Source organism: Mugil cephalus, chromosome 2, assembly GCF_022458985.1.
Source record: "Mugil cephalus isolate CIBA_MC_2020 chromosome 2, CIBA_Mcephalus_1.1, whole genome shotgun sequence".
Taxonomy (NCBI): Eukaryota; Metazoa; Chordata; class Actinopteri; order Mugiliformes; family Mugilidae; genus Mugil; species Mugil cephalus.
The window spans coordinates 24,726,172-24,750,097 of NC_061771.1; the positions used below are offsets into that span (position 1 = coordinate 24,726,172).

The 23,926-nt window shown below is 41.1% G+C and overlaps 6 protein-coding genes and 1 non-coding gene across 7 annotated transcripts; 2 read left to right on the forward strand and 5 right to left on the reverse strand.

Annotated features, from left to right (window-relative positions):
- Positions 1–725: 725 nt before the first annotated feature.
- LOC125003631 (histone H4) lies at positions 726–1,612 on the reverse strand. The gene has a single exon (XM_047577630.1). The coding sequence runs from the start codon at positions 1,440–1,442 to the stop codon at positions 1,131–1,133; it is 312 nt and encodes a 103-aa protein (XP_047433586.1). The 5' UTR covers positions 1,443–1,612; the 3' UTR covers positions 726–1,130.
- Positions 1,613–3,088: 1,476 nt separating this feature from the next.
- On the forward strand, positions 3,089–3,160 carry trnad-guc. The gene has a single exon. It is a non-coding gene; the product is annotated as a tRNA-Asp (tRNA).
- A 1,397-nt stretch (positions 3,161–4,557) lies between these two features.
- Positions 4,558–5,562, reverse strand: LOC125003627 (histone H2A-like). The gene has a single exon (XM_047577627.1). The coding sequence runs from the start codon at positions 5,271–5,273 to the stop codon at positions 4,890–4,892; it is 384 nt and encodes a 127-aa protein (XP_047433583.1). The 5' UTR covers positions 5,274–5,562; the 3' UTR covers positions 4,558–4,889.
- Positions 5,563–7,734: 2,172 nt separating this feature from the next.
- Positions 7,735–9,354, forward strand: LOC125003623 (histone H1-like). Its single transcript, XM_047577623.1, has one exon. It carries the CDS (start codon positions 8,419–8,421, stop codon positions 9,031–9,033), a length of 615 nt encoding a protein of 204 aa, XP_047433579.1. The 5' UTR covers positions 7,735–8,418; the 3' UTR covers positions 9,034–9,354.
- Positions 9,355–9,515: 161 nt separating this feature from the next.
- LOC125003625 (histone H2B 1/2-like) lies at positions 9,516–10,840 on the reverse strand. Its single transcript, XM_047577625.1, has one exon. It carries the CDS (start codon positions 10,746–10,748, stop codon positions 10,323–10,325), a length of 426 nt encoding a protein of 141 aa, XP_047433581.1. The 5' UTR covers positions 10,749–10,840; the 3' UTR covers positions 9,516–10,322.
- Positions 10,841–12,348: 1,508 nt separating this feature from the next.
- Positions 12,349–13,139, reverse strand: LOC125003624 (histone H1-like). Its single transcript, XM_047577624.1, has one exon. It carries the CDS (start codon positions 13,137–13,139, stop codon positions 12,543–12,545), a length of 597 nt encoding a protein of 198 aa, XP_047433580.1. The 3' UTR covers positions 12,349–12,542.
- Positions 13,140–13,876: 737 nt separating this feature from the next.
- Positions 13,877–23,582, reverse strand: LOC125003620 (Fc receptor-like protein 2). Its single transcript, XM_047577620.1, has 10 exons — positions 22,675–23,582; positions 21,202–21,549; positions 20,769–20,984; positions 19,184–19,429; positions 18,728–18,988; positions 18,367–18,627; positions 18,019–18,279; positions 17,421–17,511; positions 17,268–17,334; positions 13,877–16,686 (listed from the first exon to the last, which is right to left on the reverse strand). The coding sequence occupies exons 1-10, from the start codon at positions 22,727–22,729 to the stop codon at positions 16,501–16,503; spliced, it is 1,992 nt and encodes a 663-aa protein (XP_047433576.1). The 5' UTR covers positions 22,730–23,582; the 3' UTR covers positions 13,877–16,500.
- Between the last annotated feature and the right edge of the window lie 344 nt (positions 23,583–23,926).

A 23,926-nucleotide genomic window follows, 5' to 3' on the forward strand; every position in this document is an offset into this window, starting at 1 on the left:
CCTTGTGCATGAAATGCGCTTTATAAATAAAATTGAATTGAATTGGAGAGAACCCATGCGAGAACACAGTGAGAACATACAAACTCCGCACGGAAAGGGCCGAACTGGACTCGAGCGTAACTTCTCGCTGCGAGCCATCAGCGCTAACCGCTGTGCCGCCCCACAAAGACAACATGTTTTTTCATAAAGGACTAATTGTGTAAGTTGAAGTCATTTTGACTCATTATTCAGGTCACAACATTGTCTTTGACAGATCTAATGATAATGTCATGTTGCATCTTACATCAGCTTTCGTGAGGACATGTCCAGGACATGAGAACCTTCTGCATATTCAACAACAATAAACCATGGTTTACTGCAAGACAGGAAGCGGGCCAGTAAAATTTCCACAGAACCCTCACACAATCTGTTCAGACTCCTCCCCTCAGGCCGGCGTTACAGAGCACTGTACGCCAAAACTATCCCGCACAGTTTCTTCCCCCGGGCTGTCGCTCTGATGAACTCTGAACCGTCACAGAGCATGTGACTAAGTAACGCTTCATTAAGTGGATATACTTAGCGTTCAAGTTCATTGTATATATCTGCTTCTGCCCTTTAATTCTTTCTCTTGTCTTTTATTCTAACAAGTCTAATTTATGTTGTACATTTTTTTTAAGCTTTGACTTGCACCATTAACAGAGTGACAGGAATAAAGTTCCTTATATGCACATACTGTATACTTGGCCAATAAAACTGATCATTTAATTTGAAACAAAGGATGATAATCCTTTACCTGAATAACTACATTTTAAGAATACAGCTTTTAGTTTTTGTATCCATATTTAAATAAAAGGACATAGAACCAAACTTTCTATTACAGTATATGTAGTTAACCTCAATACCATCAGGCCATATATAAATATATTTGAAAATGAGAGTTAACTCATACACCACATGCATTGTGATGGGCTAAAACATTTTGCCCTTGAGATGTACAACCCATTGTGTGTTTGAGATGCACTTATACATTTTATGTAACAAGGGATATATATATATAAATAAAAAAAAATTAGGAATGCATGTCTTTATATGGAGATGGGTGGCCCTTAAAAGGACCTTTGTATTGTTTGCTGGATGAAGTAGTTTGTAGTTTAACCTCCGAAGCCGTAGAGAGTGCGTCCCTGCCTCTTGAGAGCATAGACCACATCCATGGCAGTCACGGTCTTTCTCTTGGCGTGCTCGGTGTAGGTGACGGCATCACGGATGACGTTCTCCAGGAAAACCTTCAACACACCGCGGGTCTCCTCGTAGATCAGGCCGGAGATACGCTTGACTCCACCACGGCGAGCCAGACGGCGGATGGCGGGTTTAGTGATACCCTGGATGTTATCACGGAGAACTTTGCGATGACGCTTGGCGCCTCCCTTACCGAGACCTTTGCCGCCTTTTCCTCTTCCACTCATCTTTACTGTTCAGATAAAATCTGTCCAATAATGTCTCTGCTAAACTCACAGCTGCTTTTACAGTGTAACCGAGGACGTGAAAGAGGACAGGAGGCGGGACTAAACGTCTTCAGGAACCATGACAATGCTCTTAAAGGGACCACGTCCTTAAATCAAAAAACACTAACTTGAGTTGAACACAGCACAATAAATAATTTTAAATTCAAGCATTTATTTGTAAATTGTTCAACACTATTTTAAAGCAGCGTTGAGTTGTTTCAATGAAAAGAACATATGTAACTTTTAAAGTGATGATTAGGCTTTTAGGCTACTCCTTGTGTTCAGGATGAGCACCAAACCAATTTATGTATTTTTTTGTAATGTTTTTATGAGTGTTTACAGCTACTAATGTGTGTAACACTGTTACTATGATGATGAATATTGAAATATTTATATTTAACATCTAATCTTTTTTTATCCCCTTAGACGTCTGATGGACATGCAGGTCATGGCTATTTTGCGTCTGTTGGTTCAAGACCAATTCTTTATCTCCGCACGACGTACAAACTAGGTTCACCATTTGGACGTCTTACTATGACACGATTTAGACGTCAATATACCGTTCAAAATTTGAACGTCAGACTAGGTCACATTTTTGGAGGTCAGATGTCTAAGACAGGTGCAGTTTTTTTTAATCAAAATTGTTGTTACCAATATGAAAAATTAGGAATATAAATTGTGTGAGATTACATACCATTTTATTATTTAGTTTAATTATTTATTTAACATTTTTTTCCTGTTTGTTTTCATGGTCTCCCTCTGTATTTATGGAATCAGGTCTGGCTAAGGTTAACCGCTAGGCTAATATTAGTTCTACACCACAGCGGTACCATCACAAATTGTTATACCAAAAGCTTACATATCACATAGGATATGTACTGAAGGGGTCAAATTACTGCATATAATGGAATTTTTGGAATTATTGATCGTACAGCATACACAGGGTGAAATAATTGTAAAAATATGATTATCATTTGATAGATATACTGTACAACCATTATTATATAACAACCAGATCCTGAAATGTAGATGTGACATGAGAGTTTTCTGAATAAAGGGCACTAATGTTTACATTTAACGGATTATGATTAATTATTTTTATATTCACATTGATAAACATACTGTACATAAATATATACATATATATATATATGGAGGCTAGGGAGGGGGCACATTGATGAACATTATAAACACATATATCTCAATGTATACATGTCTATCGTTTGTTTTTCCCCCTATCGCTTCACTTTGCCACGTCCAAAATGGCGGCGGCGATTCAGACGTATGCTAACCACCTTATAGGTTCCTTATATGGAAGGAGCACACTCGGAACACCTATGTTATACAAGCTGAGTACTTAGAGAATAAGAGAAGAGGAAATATACACCCCACGATAACTAAAATCTTAAAACATTGAATGACAAGGTGTGTCCAAATGTTTGACTTGTAGTGCAAGGGTAGAGCACATCTCCAGGTACTTGTACTGCAAACTATATCAGAGAAAGTATCTTTGATAAAATACATCAAGTCAGATCATAGATCATCATTGTGAGACAGAATTATTAATCCACCGGTCTGTGTGTCTCTGAACATTGTGTTTTATCACTTCCTCGTTAGTATAGTGGACAGTATCTCCGCCTGTCACGCGGAAGACCGGGGTTCGATTCCCCGACGGGGAGAAGTTTTTTAAAAAGGAACTGGTAGGGCTGTGAAAATTATCGCGTTAACTCGTATTAATCCATTGTCACGATAAATCAGATTACAAACTTTAAACAATTAATTAATCTGCCGCACAGAATGATTCTGACCGTCTCATTTCAGGCAGTTTGCCTAAGTAGAGTTACCATGAAGCATTTGCAAATGTGCAGTTGATCCGAGAGTGACAGGCAGAAGAACCAACCAACAAGATAGAAGAGGCTAACAGCACCCTCGTCCTCTACCTGGGACATATTATGCACACTCTACGGGACGGAGTTTTCTTTTCACCAAAGCACTTCCATCTTAAAATAGCACATTAACACCTTGCATATGTTAGTCAGGGATTCTGCTAACACTTTGGCTAATGCATCGCCCAGCTTCACAGAGACAAACCAAAACAAACCCAGACAAAGACAAGCTGGCAATGCTGGCTGGCAAATATGTGTCCACTCCTGCAACCACCGGTCACTGGGAGAGACTGTTCTCAGTTGAAGCAACATTAGAAATAAGAAGCGGTCAGCTCTCTTGTTGTTGGACAATGTCAAGTTAGTTTGTCTTAGTAGCAACACGGACACATTAATCAATGTTAGGTGCAGATATATCCCCTTCTTTCTTGAGTCTGTTTGCTTGTGTAAAATGAAACATGATTAATATAGATTAAGAATTAATGATATTTAATTGTGATTAATCAAAATTAATCCACAGCAACCCTGTGAATAACCTGATTAAAATTTTTAATCGTTTGACAGCACTAGTAACTGGACTTTAGTTTAGAGATGACGTTTTGCCACTCATCCGAGTAGCTCCATCAGTTCTAAGAGGCTCGTGGGAAGTTGAGCTTTAAAAAGGGAACTCTGTGGACATAACTCAAAACTGGTGCCCGAGATGCAGGAAAGATGAAATAACATTGACCATCTTGTGGCAATGCAATGTTCTGTGTTCTATAGAAAAACAGGTAGTCCGGGCAGAGTTTTTCTCTAATGTTGATATTTTATACTATTACATTAAACAGGTTTATATTGTGTCCCGAAAGATTAACATTGATTCTTCTGCTGCTGTTGGACAGGACGAGGCCTCAAATTGGTTTTCCACTAAGGATAAATACGAAGTAAATGTAGTATCTAAAGTAGATTTTGTAATTTTTGTTATAGGACCTTACATCAGTTACAGGTATACTATACTTTTTTTAGTACTCTACTTCAGTGGTTCTTCTCATCCGGTCTGGCCTCACGACCCACCATGATTCCTTAATGACAAGCGAAGACCAAAATCAAAGAAAAAATAAAAATCAGCTTCTCTTGATTTATTGAACTAAAATGTTGTCACGCAGCATTCCTCTTTATATCAAGTCCGACCCTTTGACATGGGACGCAAAACCCTCATGATTTACCGGACATATTAGGCGTATTTGCACGATATTGAATTAGTATCGCCCATACCGGATCGGGCAGGAAGCGAAATGATTCAGTAGAAGTTGAAGGGATTGCGAAATGAGTAAAATGGGTTAGTTTAATGTAAAATTAATATCATAATGTCACAAGGAATACAGCTGCACATGGGACAAAAATCAGGCAAATAAATAAAATGATGTAACCACTATAGTTTTGTTTCAGCAGCTTTCCACGGAAAGAGAAATATTTGCTCTTTCTTGAAGTAGTGTTTGGCTCTTAAAAGAGCCGTTGGGTTTGATGTTAATGAAGCCGTAGTGGTTTACTTCTTGGCGGGCTTCTCGGTCTTCTTGGGCAGAAGAACAGCCTGGATGTTGGGCAGCACACCACCCTGAGCAATGGTGACTCCGCCGAGCAGCTTGTTGAGCTCCTCGTCGTTGCGGACGGCCAGCTGCAGGTGACGGGGGATGATACGGGTCTTCTTGTTGTCGCGGGCAGCGTTTCCAGCCAACTCCAAGATCTCAGCGGTCAGGTACTCCAGCACAGCCGCCAGATAGACGGGGGCGCCGGCACCAACACGCTCCGCATAGTTGCCTTTACGCAGCAGCCTGTGAACACGGCCCACTGGGAACTGGAGCCCTGCACGAGAAGAGCGGGTCTTTGCCTTAGCTCTGGCTTTTCCTCCGGTTTTTCCGCGGCCACTCATTTTTGCTGATTGCTTTCCTTGAATCGAGACTCAAAGAAAATGTGTCTCAAGCAGCAGAGGCTCTCCTTTATATGTCCACCCTCAGTGGTGACGTTTCCTGGCAGACCAACCAGAAAAGCTTCCAGCAGAGCAGCAGAGGGCGGCCCTCCCTCAGTTTTAGCGGACTTTTTGAACCGACTTTTCTCCAATCAACAGCGCACATTGTGGCGGGGTTGCTCGCCTGTAGGCGGTGCTGAGCTCCGGGAAGAGCCGCTCACCAATCAGGAGCCGGACGCCCGAAGCAGCGTCACTGTTTCGAAGCCGGTCCACAGTTTAAGAAGAGCGACGCTGCCCTAATTATTACACTTTTCTCCCGTTCAAAGAGAAAGAAGAAGCTATGGCAAGAACCAAGCAGACCGCTCGTAAGTCCACCGGAGGCAAAGCCCCCAGGAAGCAGCTGGCCACCAAGGCTGCCCGTAAGAGCGCCCCGGCCACCGGCGGCGTCAAGAAGCCTCATCGTTACAGGCCCGGTACCGTGGCTCTCAGAGAGATCCGTCGCTACCAGAAATCCACCGAGCTGCTCATCCGCAAGCTGCCCTTCCAGCGCCTGGTCCGTGAAATCGCTCAGGACTTCAAGACCGACCTGCGCTTCCAGAGCTCCGCCGTCATGGCTCTGCAGGAGGCCAGCGAGGCTTACCTGGTCGGTCTCTTCGAGGACACCAACCTGTGCGCCATCCACGCCAAGAGGGTCACCATCATGCCCAAAGACATTCAGCTGGCCCGTCGCATCCGTGGAGAGAGAGCTTAAACTATCTGCTAATCCACAAACCACAACGGCTCTTTTAAGAGCCACCTCACTCTACTCAAGAGATTATTCTTCTTAGTATACTAGTACACCTTCAATTCACACACATGTCAACACACTCCTCAAATTTTGTGGAAAACACAGAGTTAACGTCTTAATTGCAAGTCCGTGTACTATCACTTAGTGACCTGTTAAATTAGACTCGGTGTTCTGCTGCCACCCTGTGGTGTTTTGCTACCATTAACAGAGGGGAGGGATGCTAAATGGCATTTAAATAATAATTTTAAGTCTTTTCATTAGACCGTAATCTTGTCCATGTGTGGTGTGTGAGCGTTGCTTTCTTCAGAATGACTGCCAAAAAGGATCCATTAATCAATATTAAACTGTGTCAGACTGTTGTGTTCGTGTTAACTACTATGCTGTACAGCGCAACCAAATTCACCGCGTTTTCCTGACGTCATATTCTGTGAAGAGAAAATAAATATCTGCTTCTAAGCACACATTTATTGTTTAATGATCATTTCAAAAGAAGAAAAAAAAAGCCTCTCATCCTGGGAGAATACTTCTGTGTCTTCATCTTCTACTTCTTCTCGCCTGATGTTGCAGTACAAAACATCTGTCTGGCTCTAAGAGAAGTAGATGGTACTGTAGTGAACGTCATCCTGTTGATGGTTGGTTGTTGGTTGTACTGTTGCTGCAGAGGTCGGGGTGCCATACACTGGACCCATGTCTAGCTGAAGACCCAAAAGAAAACTTGAAAATAACTCATTTATTTTGACATTCTGTAAAAAAAAAAAAAAAAGACCATTTTCTGTGCACCGTTCCGTAGGAGGAAGTTAACCTTTTGATGCACAACATATGCACACACCTTCTAATTTACAACATGGGTCAAAAATGACCCACATTCATTCCCTTGCATATTTGATGCTGTCTGAGTTTTTCTTTCTTCTTACTTTTGAAAACAATTTATTTTATCACTGAATACTCCAAGTAGTATTTAAATATCTACAGATAACTACAGATCATTGTTTACATTTTTCCTCTCATACTTTATGAACAAAAATACTTGAGCAGTGAATGGGACCAAATATTTTTGTGTTTAATACTTGTAAAATGTCTATTTGTCATTTTGTCACACAAACAGAAAGAAATGTGGCTATTACGCTGAACTGTATCAGTGGTTTAACAACTGTACACTGGTGAAATATGACCAAGATGAGAATCAACTGATCATGACAGAAGTTTGTTTATCTTGTTTCTTTTATCTCTATCTTCTCTGTTTTTACCCGGCTGGCCTTAGACAGATGAGTACCTCCATATGAGCTGGTTCTGCTCAATGTTTCTTCCTTTTATAGGGAATGTTTCCTTCATGCTGCTCAGGAGGATTCAGGCTGTTTTTTGTTAACCTAAACCCCTCTTTAATTATTTTTATTTGGTAGCTTTTATTATCACTGTTAGTTCCTCAAAAGCATTTATGGCAGTTTGTTCATTCTTGGTAGCTGTGCTGCTTGTGGTAGCATATCGTCTTTTAACAAACACTGACAGTTGAAAACAGAGAAAGAAAGAAATCCTATTGTAGTTTAGTGCTGTCACTAAAATTAAACGTGCATATGCTGCAGATTACTCTGTATTTGTGGAGGCATTGTTTCCGTGTAAAGAGGAGATTTGTTACATTTAGAGACAATTCTCAATTTCTCCGTTCATGAGAAATATTTAAATTCAAATGGATTCAGAGTATAAAACAGACAAAAACAAGAAACCACGTTAGAAATCTTGATAAGAGAGGAAACACCGACAGAGAACAAATCTGACCGAAGTCGGCTGCTCCATCAGCCTCCACATCAATATTGTGTTTGCTGTCGACACAACATCCCCACTTTATTCTACATTGATGACCGACACACGGTTGTTTTAACTTTTAATCTCTGAACAAATACGTGTCACAGCTGGAAAACGTCTTTGGACGGAGCTCTGATGAATGTGGAACACTTTTAAGAGACAAAAGAGTGGAAAAAGTCGACGAGCAGCGCCGAGCTCCGCGGTGAGTCGGTGAGGTTTGGAGGCCCCACGATAAAAATAAAAGCACCACCAGAGCTCAGCCTGAGCTGAACATAAAGGAAAGCCATTCCGCTATGTGCCCCTTCAGTTTCAGCCCTCATATCTGCTCCAAAAGTCGTTTATTCCACTTGAATGTGTCCAGAGAAAACACAAGCAGCGACATTCTGCCCGTACACAGGAGAGAGCCGGGCTGGGCTGAGTCTCTACGGTTCTCATGGTGTGTTTAAGTGCCGCCTCCTGCTCCGAGTTTTTCATCACTGCAGTCTGACTCTGGTTGACTAGCGACAAACGACAGGAAGGAAAATGGCAGAAGTAGCTCCAGCTCCGGCTCCCGCTCCAGCTCCGGCTAAAGCCGTCAAGAAGAAGGCGTCCAAACCGAAAAAGGTGGGCCCCACCGTCAGCGAGCTGATCGTTAAATCTGTGGCCGCTTCCAAGGAGCGGAGCGGCGTCTCTGCAGCCGCCCTCAAGAAGGCTCTGGCTGCCGGCGGCTACGACGTGGATAAGAACAAGGCCCGCGTCAAGACCGCCATCAAGAGCCTGGTGACCAAGGGGACTTTGGTTCAGACCAAGGGAACCGGGGCCTCCGGATCCTTCAAGATCAACAAGAAGGCTGAAAGCAAGGCCAAGAAGCCCGTCAAGAAAGCTGCCACTAAAGCCAAGAAGCCCGCAGCGGCCGCTAAAAAGTCTCCCAAGAAAGCCAAGAAGCCCGCAGCAGCTGCTAAGAAATCTCCCAAGAAAGTCAAGAAACCAGCAGCGGTAAAGAAAGCAGCCAAGAGCCCCAAGAAGGCCACAAAGAGTCCTAAGAAGGCTGCCAAGAGCCCCAAGAAGGTGGTCAAGAAGGCCCCTGCAGCCAAGAAGGCCCCCGCTAAGAAGGTAGCCAAGCCTAAAGTCAAGAAGGCAGCACCCAAGAAGAAGTGAGCTCCTGAAACATCACGACTCCTCAAAGGCTCTTTTCAGAGCCACCCACAACAATCTTAAGAGAAATCATTCCTCACATCAACAATATCACTTCTATATTTATTTAAAGGAAAGTGTAGAATCAACTTTGTTTCTAATCGACCTTATTGCAATTCATTGTATCCTGTAAGGATATTATTTTAATGTCAAAAATAACCGCTAAAACTGAAAGGAAAAGTTTCCGTTGGAACTCATTTCTCTCGTCAGCAAAAGGAAAAACAAACAACTACAACAAACAAACTGACTACAGCTTGTCTCATAAATCATTCCTCAATCATGATTATCGCCATCATGATTCATTAAACATAAATTTAGGCCATTAAGTAAAAAAAAAAAAATAAAAGCCTAATACGGAATATGTATTTATATAATAAAATAGACGATGCTATTTGAAGTGTAGGGGTGTCAAATTGTGGAGTACGTGTGTGGGTGAATAGACGAATTTTATAATTTGAGTGGGAAAGGGAATCAGTGCATTGAGTAAAGGATGGGGGTTATGCGGTCATATTTACTTACAATGTGTAAACTATTTATTTACAGGATGTGTTTTATCAATATCCTAATTTACTACATCTGAAATGTAGTGAAACCATTGATTTGGAGTGACAACCCTTGTTAGGGTTTGTTATTTCTGTCAGGAGCGTTGTCATTATTTTATATATTCCCAACAAACATGATCACAAATCAAAACATTTTCACCAAATATCATTAAATGGTGGGAATTTCGATGTAAATATCGATAGTATCGATACCATGGCCAGTATCGGATCGATAATAGCGCGATGGCCTCGATACTTTTGTCGAGCAAATTACTCATCAGAACTCAGCTGCCCTCCAAGTCAGTGTTGGTTAGGAGCTTCCCCATCCCCGCTCATTTAATGTTACTTTCTTATTTTTGCACCAATTACGGTTTTCCCCTAAAACCTTTGAATTATTTCACTTTTATAATTTTAAAAGATGTGCCTAAATACTTGCATGTCTAACTAAATGGAAAATTAGTTTTTCCCCATTGATCACGACATTTCAAGAAAAAGTACCAGCGATACTACGCCTGTACTTTATTTGGTATCGGATAGATTACAAAACTCCTAGTATTGTCCAGACCTGTTACATACAAAACATTAAAGAATATAAACTTTGTGAATTAAATTATCAAAATAGAAACGTTTGACATTTAAGGAATACAGCTCTTAGTTGCAAGTGTGTGGCCCTGAAAAGGACCTTTGTGTTTCCAGTAAACAGTTGATAGTTTACTTGGAGCTGGTGTACTTGGTGACGGCCTTGGTTCCCTCAGACACGGCGTGCTTGGCCAGCTCACCGGGCAGCAGGAGTCGGACGGCGGTCTGGATCTCCCTGGAGGTGATAGTGGAGCGCTTGTTGTAGTGAGCAAGACGAGAGGACTCACCGGCGATCCGCTCAAAGATGTCGCTGACGAACGAGTTCATGATGCTCATGGCCTTGGAGGAGATACCGGTGTCAGGGTGGACCTGCTTCAACACCTTGTACACGTAGATGGCGTAGCTCTCCTTCCTGGTCTTTCTCTTCTTCTTGCCGGTCTTAGACACGCTCTTAGAGACGGCTTTCTTAGAGCCCTTCTTGGGCGCTTTCACTGGATCAGGCATGATTAAACGTTTAAGTTTCTCAAACGAATAAAGTTCAGCGCACAGAGCAGCCATTTTATATCCGCTTTATGCAAATATAACTGTGCTGTTGCTCACAAACGATTGGTTAGTTTCACAGTGAGCCTGAACATGCGCAATATAACTTGTTGCCGCCCTGACCGGATAGATTTGAAATGTGAAACTTCACCACAGTAAAAATATAACGTATATATATACCCATTAAAATAAGACTTATCCGCAAATGTCACTTTAATTTAGTAATTAATAAAAACCTGGGTTATATTAATCAGTTTTCCTTAATCAATTTCCAGTCAGAAAATAGCAAAGTTTATGTTCACAAGAAACCTTTAACGAATGTTTTACCCAAAATGACTGAATAATTGTGTTTGTATGGATGTGAATTTAACATTTACCCTTCTTTGTTTTGCTACAGTGCACAATAAGTGCTGTCTCTATCAACAGTAATAATCACCAACAACTAGACAATGTATTCACTGACAATAATTTTAGAAAGACATGTTTTATTTTTAATTTTCACTCCTTTCCCATTTCATAAACAACTAGTCGTTAATGCTTTTGAGGCATCATTTAAATTTTAGACAAATTTAATGATAATGGTGAATGATTGTTTTGGTAAGACAAGGGGGATAGGTAAGGTTTTAGAAGCAGTATTTAAAACTGAACCTTATCCCCTTGGATAGAATCAAACACCATTAATGTTGTGTGCTAAATTTGAGATTTAATGTCTTTATTTTGTGAAAATGGAACAATTCGGCCTCTCATAAAAACAGAGCTCATCAACTCAACAATCACGGGTTTGGCTGTGTCTCTGCTGACAGCGTCAACTCTTCTTTGGAGGCCACAACAAAGGAGCTTTATGGCTCTTCATGAAGCCCTTCCCAGTTTGGAAGATCACCAGATGTTTGTCCGACTTCTCATAACCATAATGCTATGTGATTTTCTAATGATGTATAACAGAACCATCATAAATTAACATATGTGTTTGATGGGTGTTGGCAAGTTTACACAATAAAAATGAGGAAAGCATGTCTTTATGTAGAGATGGGTGGCCCTTAAAAGGACCTTTGTTTTGTTAGACGGCGAAAGGGTTCGTAAGTTAACCTCCGAAACCGTAGAGAGTACGCCCCTGCCTCTTGAGGGCATAGACCACATCCATGGCAGTCACGGTCTTTCTCTTGGCGTGCTCGGTGTAGGTGACGGCATCACGAATGACGTTCTCCAGGAAAACCTTCAACACACCGCGGGTCTCCTCATAGATCAGACCCTAACAAGGGTTGTCACTCCAAATCAATGGTTTCACTACATTTCAGATGTAGTAAATTAGGATATTGATAAAACACATCCTGTAAATAAATTGTTTACACATTGTAAGTAAATATGAGCACATAACGCCTATCCTTTACTCAATGCACTGATTCCCTTTCCCACTCCAAAATTATAAAATTCTGCTGTTCACCCACAAAGGCCTCAGTGAACACACAGATAGTGGACCCATGAGAAATACTCCACAATTCAACACCCCTACACTTCAAATAGTATTGTCTATTTTATTATATAAATACATTGTCCTTATTAGGCTTTTATTTTTTTTACTTTTAGCACTGACATCCCTGGATGGTAAATAATAATTTATGTTTATAATTTATGTTTAATGAATCATGATGTCGATAATCATGATTGAGGAATGATTTGTATCTTTTGTTTAATGAGACTAGTTGTAGCCAGTTTTAGTTGTTTTTCCTTTAGCTGATGAGAGGAATGATTTCTTATGGGTTGTTATGGGTGGCTCTGAAAACAGCCTTTGAGGAGTCGTGATGTTTCAGGAGCTCACTTCTTCTTGGGTGCTGCCTTCTTGACTTTAGGCTTGGCTACCTTCTTAGCGGGGGCCTTCTTGGCTGCAGGGGCCTTCTTGACCACCTTCTTGGGGCTCTTGGCAGCCTTCTTAGGACTCTTTGTGGCCTTCTTGGGGCTCTTGGCTGCTTTCTTTACCGCTGCTGGTTTCTTGACTTTCTTGGGAGATTTCTTAGCAGCTGCTGCGGGCTTCTTGGCTTTCTTGGGAGACTTTTTAGCGGCCGCTGCGGGCTTCTTGGCTTTAGTGGCAACTTTCTTGACGGGCTTCTTGGCCTTGCTTTCAGCCTTCTTGTTGATCTTGAAGGATCCGGAGGCCCCGGTTCCCTTGGTCTGAACCAAAGTCCCCTTGGTCACCAGGCTCTTGATAGCGGTCTTGACGCGGGCCTTGTTCTTGTCCACGTCGTAGCCGCCGGCAGCCAGAGCCTTCTTGAGGGCGGCTGCAGAGACGCCGCTTCGCTCCTTGGAAGCGGCCACAGATTTAACGATCAGCTCGCTGACGGTGGGTCCCACTTTTTTCGGCTTGGACGCCTTCTTCTTCACGGCTTTAGCCGGGGGTGGAGCTACTTCTGTCATTTTCCTTGTGTCGTTTGTCGCTAGTCAACCAGAGTCAGACTGCAGTGATGAAAAACTTGGAGGAGGAGGCGGCACTTAAACACACCATGAGAACCGAAGAGACTCAGCCCAGCCCGGCTCTCTCCTGTGTACGGGCAGAATGTTGCTGCTTGTGTTTTCTCTGGACACATTCAAGAGGAATAAACGACTTTTGGAGCAGATATGAGGGCTGAAACTGAAGGGGCACATAGCGGAATAGTTTTCCTTTATGTTCAGCTCATGCTGAGCTCTGGTGGTGTTTTTATTTTTTTCGTGGAGCCTCCAAACCTCACCGACTCACCGCGGAGCTTGGCGCTGCTCGTCGACTTTTTCCACTCTTTTGTCTCTTAAAAGTGTTCCACATTCATCAGAGCTCCGTCCAAAGACGTTTTCCAGCTGTGACACATGTTTGTTCAGAGATTAAAAGTCAAAACAATCGTGTGTCGGTCATCAATGTAGAATAAAGTGGGGATGTTGTGTCGACAGCAAACACAATATTGATGTGGAGGCTGATGGAGCAGCCGACTTCGGTCAGAGCTGTTCTCTGTCGGTGTTTCCTCTCTTATCAAGATTTCTAACGTGGTTTCTTGTTTTTGTCTGTTTTATACTCTGAATCCATTTGAATTTAAATATTTCTCATGAACGGAGGAATTGATAATTGTCTCTAAATGTAACAATTCTCCTCTTTACACAGAAACAATGCCTCCACAAATACAGAGTAATCTGCAGCATATGCACGTTTAATTTTAGTGACAGCACTAAACTACAATAGGATTTCTTTCTTTCTCTGTTTTCAACAGTCAGTGTTTGTTAAAAGGCGATATGATACCACCAGCAGCACAGCTGCCAAGAATGAACAAACTGCCATAAATGCATTTAAGGAACTAACAGTGATAACAAAAGCTACCAAATAAAAATAATTAAAGAGGGGTTTGGGTTAACAAAAAAAACAGCCTGAATCTTCCTGAGCAGCATGAAGGAAACGTTCCCTTTAAAAGGAAGAAACCTTGAGCAGAACCAGCTCATATGGAGGTACTCATCTGTCTGAGGCCAGCCGGGTAAAAACAGAGAAGATGGAGAGAAAAGAAACAAGATAAACAAACTTCTGTCATGATCAGTTGATTCTCATCTTGTTTGGTCATATTTCACCAGTGTACAGTTGTTAAACCACTGATACAGTTCAGCTCAATAGCCACATTTCTTTCTGTTTGTGTGACAAAATGACAAATAGACATTTTACAAGTATTAAACACAAAAATATTTGGTCCCATTCACTGCTCAAGTATTTTTGTTCATAAAGTATGAGAGGAAAAATGTAAACAATGATCTGTAGTTATCTGTAGATATTTAAATACTACTTGGAGTATTCAGTGATAAAATAAATTGTTTTCAAAACTAAGAAGAAAGAAAAACTCAGACAGCATCAAATATGCAAGGGAATGAATGTGGGTCATTTTTGACCCATGTTGTACATTGGAAGGGGGGTGCATATGTTGTGCATCAAAAGGTTAACTTCCTCTTAAGGAACGGTGCACAGAAAATGGTCCTTTTTTTACAGTATGTCAAAATAAATGAGTTATTCTCAAGTTTTCTTTTGACATGGGTCCAGTGTATGGCACCCCGACCTCTGCAGCACCAATACAACCAACAGAACAACAGGATGATGTTCACTACAGTACCATCTACTTCTCTTAGAGCCAGACAGATGTTCTGTACTGCAACATCAGGCGAGAAGATGTAGAAGATGAGGACACTCATCGTGAAGTCAGGAAAATGCGGGGAATTTGGTTGCGCTGTACAGCATAGTAGTTAACACAAACACAACAGTCTGGCATAGTTTAATATTGATAAATGGATCCTTTTTGGCAGTCATACTGAAGAAAGCAACACTCACACACCAGACATGGACAAGATTTCGGTCTAATGAAAAGACTTAAAATTATTATTTAAATAAAAAAATTTTAACCGGACCACCTTCTTTGTATAGAACACAGAACATTGCTTTGCCACAAGATGGTCAATGTTATTTCATCTTTGGTTGCACCAGTCTCTGGTCAGCCAAGTTCCTGATGGGTTATATCCACAGAGTTCCCTGTTTAAAGCTCAACTTCCCACGAGCCCGTTAGAACAGATGGAGCTACTTGGATGAGTGGCAAAACGTCATCTCTAATCTAAAGTCCAGTTACTAGTGCTGTTAAACGATTAAAAATTTGAATCAGGTTAATCACAGGGTTGCTGTGGATTAATTTTGATTAATCACAATTAAATATCATTAATTCTTAATCTATATTAATCATGTTTCATTTTACACAAGCAAACAGACTCAAGAAAGAAGGGGATATATCTGCACTTAACATTGATTAATGGGTCCGTGTTGCTACTAAGACAAACTAACTTGACATTGTCCAACAACAAGAGAGCTGACCGCTTCTTATTTCTAATGTTGCTTCAACTGAGAACAGTCTCTCCCAGTGACCAGTGGTTGCAGGAGTGGACACATTTGCAAGCCAGCATTGCCAGCTTGTCTTTGTCTGGGTTTGTTTTGGTTTGTCTCTGTGAAGCTGGGCGATGCATTAGCAAAGTGTTAGCAGAATCCCTGACTAACATATGCAAGGTGTTAATGTGCTATTTTAAGATGGAAGTGCTTTGGTGAAAAGAAAACTCTGTCCTGTAGAGCGTGCATAATATGTCCCAGGTAGAGGACGAGGGTGCTGTTAGCCTCTTCTATCTTGTTGGTTGGTTCTGCTGCCTGTCACTCTCGGATCAACTGCACATTTGCACATGCTTCACGGTAACTTTACTTAGACAAACTACCTGAAATAAGACTGTCAGAATCATTCTGTGCTGCAGATAAATTAATTTTTTTAAGTTTTTAATCTGATTTATCGTGACAATGGATTAATCCGAGTTAACGCGTTAACTTTCACAGCCCTACCAGTTCCTTTTTTAAAAAACTTCTCCCCACCGGGGAATCGAATCCCGGTCTTCCGCGTGACAGGCAGAGATACTGTCCACTATACTAACGAGGAAGTGATAAAACAATGTGATCAGAGAAACAGAAGGATGTTATGATCTCAATCAATCTCAATTATGATCTATGATCTGACTTGATGTTTTTTATCAAAGATATTTTCTCTGATATAGTTTGCAGTACAAGTACCTTGAGATATGCTCTACACTTGCACTACAAGTCAAACATTTGGACACACCTTGTCATTCAATGTTTTAAGATTTTAGTTATCGTGGGGTGTATATTTCCTCTTTTCTTATTCTCTTAGTACTCAGCTTGTATAACACAAGTGTTCCAAGTGTGTTCTTTCCATATAAGGAACCTTTAAGGTGGTTAGCATACGTCTGAATCGTACGTCAATCCCGTCGCAGCGTACACCACACTCTCATCCTCTTTCTTGTTGTGTCTGCGAGGTCCAACTTGTTCGATGTTGGCGTAGATGGCATCTGCATCGGTTTTCAAGAAGCCGACGCTGGCGTAGTGAAGCTCTTCCTGCTCGTCTGATTGACTGCAGAGATGCTGCAAAGACAAGGAAACCTTTAAATCTCTTAAACATTAAATCTGCACTACAGTGTTGAAAACTGCAAGTTCAGCAATGAATCCCTAATGAGGTTTTGACGAGAACGAAATGATCTGCAATTACTGAGTAAGTAACGGGAGTTACCATCAGATTAATTTCAAAGCTGAGAAGCTCAGACTTTGAGTTGTAGCAGTAATAAAAGCTTAATTGGTTAATAGAATAGAATTAATAGAGATTCAGTGTTATATTTATTGACCGCCCTGATAAATAAATGTTGTAAAGGTTTCAGTGAAGGAGACTGGCGAAAGAGCTGCATTGTTGTGTGGGCTATGTCTGCACATCATTTAATGATATGTTCATTCCCAGACGTGCTGACAATGACCAAAAGTTGTATATCATTATGACAATCACATGTTTCTTTACTGCTTCATATATTTAACCCCTTTTTTGCAGTGACTCCCGAATGCTGGAGCCAAGACTGTAGCAAGAAAAGCAAGAAAATCTGATTTATTGAACTGAATCACGGATAGACTTTGGTTTTACTAGATTTCACACTGAATTCCTGAATGCCATGGCTCACCTGTTTAATGATGTTTGGGCTTTCTCCAGGCTCCGACGGTTCCTCTGAGGCCGAGGCCTTCTTTTTTCTGCTTAAGATACTTACATGTTAAATTATGAAACTTACCGATTACATGTGTCTTTCAGGTATCTAATGTGCATAAGATGTACCCACCTTTTCAAAAGGAGGACAAAGACTAGTATGATAGCCAGGAGTACAAATGAGCTGATACCAATGACTGCAAATTTCAATTCCTTCGGGAAAACTGCAATAAAAAAAAAGAGTAATTTCAGATATTTTTCCCCCAATGACCATGTAAAGTAGTAGAAAAATATTTCTGTTCACATACCAGCTTATTAGGTGTACCTATCACCAGTAATGCAAATTATAGTGAGAAGTGAACAAGGAAGTGTGTGTGTTCAACTTCAGGAAGTATGGTCATTGAAATCTGTAAATACAGCACAGGTACCTTTGGTTTGGGCTTCTAAAGAAGTTTGGTTCACCTGGAGGTTTATGGTGTTTATTTATGATTGTTTTGCTGCCGTGACCATGTACTGAGATGAGGAATCTATTTTAATTTTGTTTTCTTTGCCGAAGGAAGGGATGGTATTCCATCGATCCATTGTTTTTGAGAGACTCCAGTCTCAAGGTGTGAATGGTCGGTGAAACTTTTCGTGTTCTGACTGTGTTGGAAATATATCTCAGTCCACCTTCAGACTTGTTTTTCAGTGCAAGGGCACCCAGACTTATAGAGCAGAACCTAAAACTATACCTGGCACAATAGTCAGACGAGAGGTGGAGTTATGACGTCCTCTGATGTTCTCGGCTTCACAGTAATAATTCCCACTGTGTTCAGGTCTGCTGTCAGTGATGGTGAAGGTCTGGCCTGAAGCTTTTGGTGAGTCTTCGTTCTCCTTGTACCAGGTGTAGGTAGCTGCTGGGTTAGCATCACTGCTACAGGTCAGAGTCACTGAACCGCCCTCTACTATCTCACCAGAGGAAATCACTGACACAGAGGGATGCCGTGGAGGATCTAGAGCACATAATGGAGAAACGTTTTGTTAATATTAACATGTGCGGTATACACTAACATATATGCTCGGAGGAAAATAAAACGTACACTGGACATCCACAAAATGAAATGAAGAGTTGATCTGGCCATGGTGATTCTCAGACTTGCAGAAGTATTTCCCGCTGTCCGCAGGGCTGATGGAGATGAATTCATAACCCTTTGATGGTCCTTGACGAAGCATCTGGTTGTCCTTGTACCACGTGTAGGTAGCTGCTGGGTTAGCATCAGTGTTACACGTCAGAGTCACTGAAGTGTTCTCCATTATCTCACCAGGGGGGGTTACTGAAACCGAGGAACTCTTTGGAGGATCTGTAACAGATGTGCAACAGATGAAGCAATATGTACAGGTTGATATTATCCCTGTGCATTATTTGGAAGGTTGTGTGTATTATAATAAAATGTGACCTACATTTAACATCTATGAGTAGACGTGAAGAGTTGATCTGACCATACTTATTCTCAGACTTGCAGTAGTAGTTCCCTCCATTTTTATATGTAATGGGGGTGAAAATATGAATACCCTGAAGTCCACTGGATAGTTGTTGGTTGTCCCTGTACCAAGTATATGTTGCTGCTGGGTTAGCATCACTGCTACAGTTCAGAGTCACTGAACTGCCCTCCACAATCTCACCAGATGGACTCACTGATACAGAGTGATGCCTTGGAGGATCTATATATATAGAACAGATGATTAAAGACACAGACACTGGGAAACATGACCTCTGCTTCTTAATATGATTCAAATCTACCACATAATGCAATCTAATAGCAACAGCAACATGTGTCTCAAAAGTATTCCATTCTCAAAGTGAATTAGGCCTCCTGCTAACGTTTTTGTCAGTATAAAGAACCTAAGATGACTCACATTTAACATCCACCCAAATGGTTTTAGATGTATTTCCCAGATCATTCTCAGCTGTGCAGCGATACTCTCCAGAGTCAGAGGACTTGATGGATCCAATGACAAGGTCAGATACTTCCTGTGTATTGCCATTCACCTTGTACCAGGTGTATTTAGCTGCTGGGTTAGCATCACTGCTACAGTTAAAAGTCACTGAACTACCCTCCAATATCTCACCAGAGGGACTCACAGAGGGAAGCCTTGGAGCATCTGAAGGAGATAAAAACAAACATTAACGTTTAGATGAGATCCGCTAATTAATTGATTGTGTCATTTTCCAGGAACCTGAAAGAGGGAACAAATTGTTCATGAAGAGGTATTGAAACTGCCACAACTGGAGGAGAACGGACATCCTCCCATGCCTCTGCACAACAATGATATCTGTCTGCAGGATGAAATGCCAGCAAGAATTTAAATCAGGTGGGTGACAATGGCTCTGACATGTCAGCTCTGTCTATTTTTTTTTTTTTTTTTAAATAGATGCTGTTTCTGGTGTGCTCTAGATGGGTGGTACATGTCTAAAGTAACATTTACATGAACACCCGGTCCAAAAACGTCCCAGCAGTACATTGAATTCTCACAAGATGGTCAATGTTATTTATTTCTCTTGTCAGTGGTCATAATGCTGTGCTTGATTGGTGTACAATACAGAGCAATGACACTACTTACTGTCAGTTCATAACAGACTGTTTTTGTTCATATTTGTAATGTAACAGTACAAATGTATGTTTCGTCTTGTCTCGTCTCGTTTTTGTCCGCTTATCCGGATCCGGGGGGGGGGGGGCAGCTTTAGGAGGGAGGTCCAGACGGCCTTCTCCCCAGCCACTTCCACCATCTCCTCCGGAGGAATCCCCAGGCGCACCCAGGCCAGACGGGAGATATAATCCCTCCATCGTGTCCTGGGGCAACCCCGAGGCCTCCTACCCGTGGGACATGCCCGGAACACCTCTAAAGGGAGGCGTCCGGGGGGCATCCTCACCAGATGCCCGAACCACCTCAACTGGCTCCTCTCAACGTGGAGGAGCAGCGGTTCTACTCTGAGCTCCTCCCGAGTGTCCGAGCTCCTTGCCCTATCTCTAAGGCTGAGCCCGGCCACCCTATGGAGGAAACTCATTTCGGATACAAATGTATGTGTTTTTAGTAAAACTAGTTTAGAGATGCCTGTGGGTTATTTGAGGCTTGATATATTTATTTGATTTTTGGCAAGTGAAATTTTCTTGTTCTATCAGCATATCATTTGGTTATCTTAGGTAATATGGTCCTTGTTTTAAAACATTAATGCATTCTCTTAAGTGAAGTAACTTTGGGTTTAGAACCATGCTCAAGGACACTTTGGAAACTGCTAGTTTTGCATCAGGGGAGAACACACTCTACCCCCTATCCATAATTCCTCAGGAGTAGGGAAACAAGTCATGCACAACCCTACCTACACCAGCTATATACTCAAGGTAAACTGGCACAAGTAAAAACAAATAAAATCATGGTACAGCATATTTTCATGATTGCATCAGATTGTTTTTCATTACAGAAGGTTGAGAAGTAAACTTACACACTGAAGGAGAGATGGTATTCTTGTGTCCTTTTAAAGCACAAGAGTACTTTTCTGTAGATTCACCTCGATGTTCATAATAAGAAGATGTTTTTCCATCAATGCTTTTACCATCACTGTACCAGATGTAGGATAGTGGACCAGGAAGAGTACAACTGGTGTGACACGTCAGTTGTACTGAGTTAAAAAATTTTTTGTTCACCTCGACCTGAAGATCTGTGTTGGCAAACAAAGAGGAGAGGTGTTCAAGTCAAAGTGTCAACACATACACAAACAAATACACTCAATTTAAACCAGACACGGTTTGGAAAATATTAAAAAAGGACTTCTGGTTGGTGTAAAATATTTTCCGAGCAAAGAATATGGGTCAAGAACTAAGAACTCACTGAGCAGACAGAGATTAAATTGATGAATAGACAAATAAAGATCTTACCTGTTACTGTCAGAGTGACTCCAGGTTCACCACTATATTTCCTTCCTGTTATGTTTGTTTCGAATCTAAAGTTGTACGTAGCTGAGTCACTGATACTCACGTTTGAGATTTTCAGACTACAGACGTTACTTGTACAGTCATAGTGGACACGACCTGAATAACGTGGGTCTGTCTTCAGATCCACATAACCAGGGTTACTCTCTTCTATGAACCATAATGTTTTCTCAACTTTGCTATGTGAAGTAGAGGGGTATGTGTAGGTGCTCTGTATTGTCACAGTTGATCCTTTTAGAGCACAGATCTGAGTCGCAGTGTACTCTACTGACCAGCCATTCTGACTCTGTACTACTGTAAGACAGAAAAATCCAGAAAGTATAAGATTAATACATGACAGAAACAGAAATATTTTGTAATTATTGTACAACTCCAGTATATTGTGACAACTGCTGTGATGCTTATCAAACCAGGTGTCACAAAAAAAAACTATCAACCAGCAGGTTTTCATTTCAGCTTAAAAAAAAAAAAAAAAAAAAAAAAAAAAGATTGGATGAAAATGAGAATGAAAACCTCATGGCTCTGCATAAGATATCCATATAATATGCTGGATAAGCCTTAAACTCTTCTCAACATGATTTGGATTTACAGTGACACTCTAAGTCGATTTAGCTATTTCCAAAAACATAATAAATGTACAGTTATACACTCAATATGAGCTGGAGATAAAAGGCCTTGTTTTTATGTAGCATCTTTCTATCGACTAAAAATGCTTGACGGTTACAGATACATCTTCTCTTTTGCTCACACATTCACACACAGATGGGAGCAACAGGGGGTACGGTGTCTTGCTCAAGGACTTTTCAGACACTAACCCTCTAGTTTGTGGACAACCCGCTCAAATCCACTCTGGGGCAAACAGAATCTACCCCAAAAAAGCCAGCATGTGCCAAAAACACAGGTAGGAAAAACAATGCTAAACAACTCAGTTGGCTCAAGACATGACGCATACAGCACAGGCATGTGCGGCTTTTATTGGCAGAGGGTCACTAGCGTTTAGCTGGATGAAATCGGAAATACACTATACATTTAGAATCAAACTCAAATGATCAAGTCAGATGCATCATCTGAATGCGGTCGCTTGCTGAAGACAAAAGATAAAACAAAAGGCAGAAAGGCAAACAAACAAATGAAGACGACTGCAATAATACCCTAGCAAAGTCTGAAAAAAGAGGAGACATATTCTTTAGTGATGTCCATTTGTGCCAGACAACATACATTGATTGCCTACAAAAAGCTTGACAAAGTCTTAAAACTGAATCTCTCTGATTAGTATAATTTTTTCCAGTTACATTTGTGATTCCAAAAATGTGGTTACCTGAGAATAAATCAGATAAATGATAAATAAACGATACTCACTCAATGTTTACTTTGATTAAAACAACCTAACCCCCAACATAAAAAATAGATATACAATACCTGGTACAGCGAGAAGAAGGACAAAAAATGTACATGTTGCCGTAATTAAACCCATAGTTCCTCCAGTCAACTCTGTCTTAATCAGTAAAACATGTCTGCAGGTAAATACAGTTCATTTGTAGAAACTGTTTCGCTGCAACACTCATCTAGAATGCATAAGGAAGTCGTCCCAGCCGCGGGCTCAAATTACTCGTTTTTTTTAAATTACTCGTATTTACAAACCCTTTGTCTGATCTGAAAGCTGTAAAGACTGTCGCAATCGCGAGATTCTGAAGTTTGCCTCAGAGGCGACGTCATTAACATATCGAAACTTTACGGAGAAAACGGACCAATTTTACGAAATTTCATCAACATCGCTTCGGTATAACGCATCTTCCGCAGAAAATTAACCCTTTGCTCTAGATTAATTCTGTAAAAAGGCATAAACTCTACGGTCTTCCCTGCTTCCAGCGAGCCCTGAATGATTTGCATACAGCCTGTGATCGCTCTTCAACAATTGGCTGAACTTTTCTTCCCTGGGTAGTGCCTTCCAGACGCGACATCCGAGTCAGAACCGCTCAGAACCAATGATCAGGCTCCGTGTGCCTGCTCTCAGTGCCTTATATGGCAAGTTAAAGGGAATAAACAACCCCCTGGAGTGTGAAAGAAAGGAGGGGAGGAGGTGTGAGCGCCTGTGTGTATGTGCGAAGGAGCGTCTGTGTGTATGTGGCCGGCGGGGGGAGGGGCGGAAAGTAAACAATCCTGTTCTTTTTACAATATTTTCTTACATTCTGATTATTTTATACTTCTTCGGAGACATTATTGAGTTATATCAGCGTGTAGCCGGGCTTGTCCTGACCTATAGATGCGCCGGACTTTATATTACAATAAAAAATGAGACCACAGTAAGTCAAAATGTAACAGATTAAAAAACGGCTGAAAATGACAAATAGCAAAAGAAGTCTCAGAATTTTTAAATTCTCTGAATGTAGTGAAACCACCAATATTTTCCCTATGTTCCTTATGCTTCAGGACACCTGAAAATGTGTTGCATACAATAATTCATAATTTTTTTTTTATTTTACAAGAAAAAAATCTGATCAATTCAATTTCCGTTTTTCTTTTATTCTAATTATTTACAGGTTTTAAAACATTTTTACACTGCATCTAGACATAATTGAGTTACATCAGCCTATAGCTCTGTGTGTCCTGAATCTATAGAGGTGTAGGACTTCACTGTGCACAGAAAAATGAGATCACAGTCAGTAAAAAT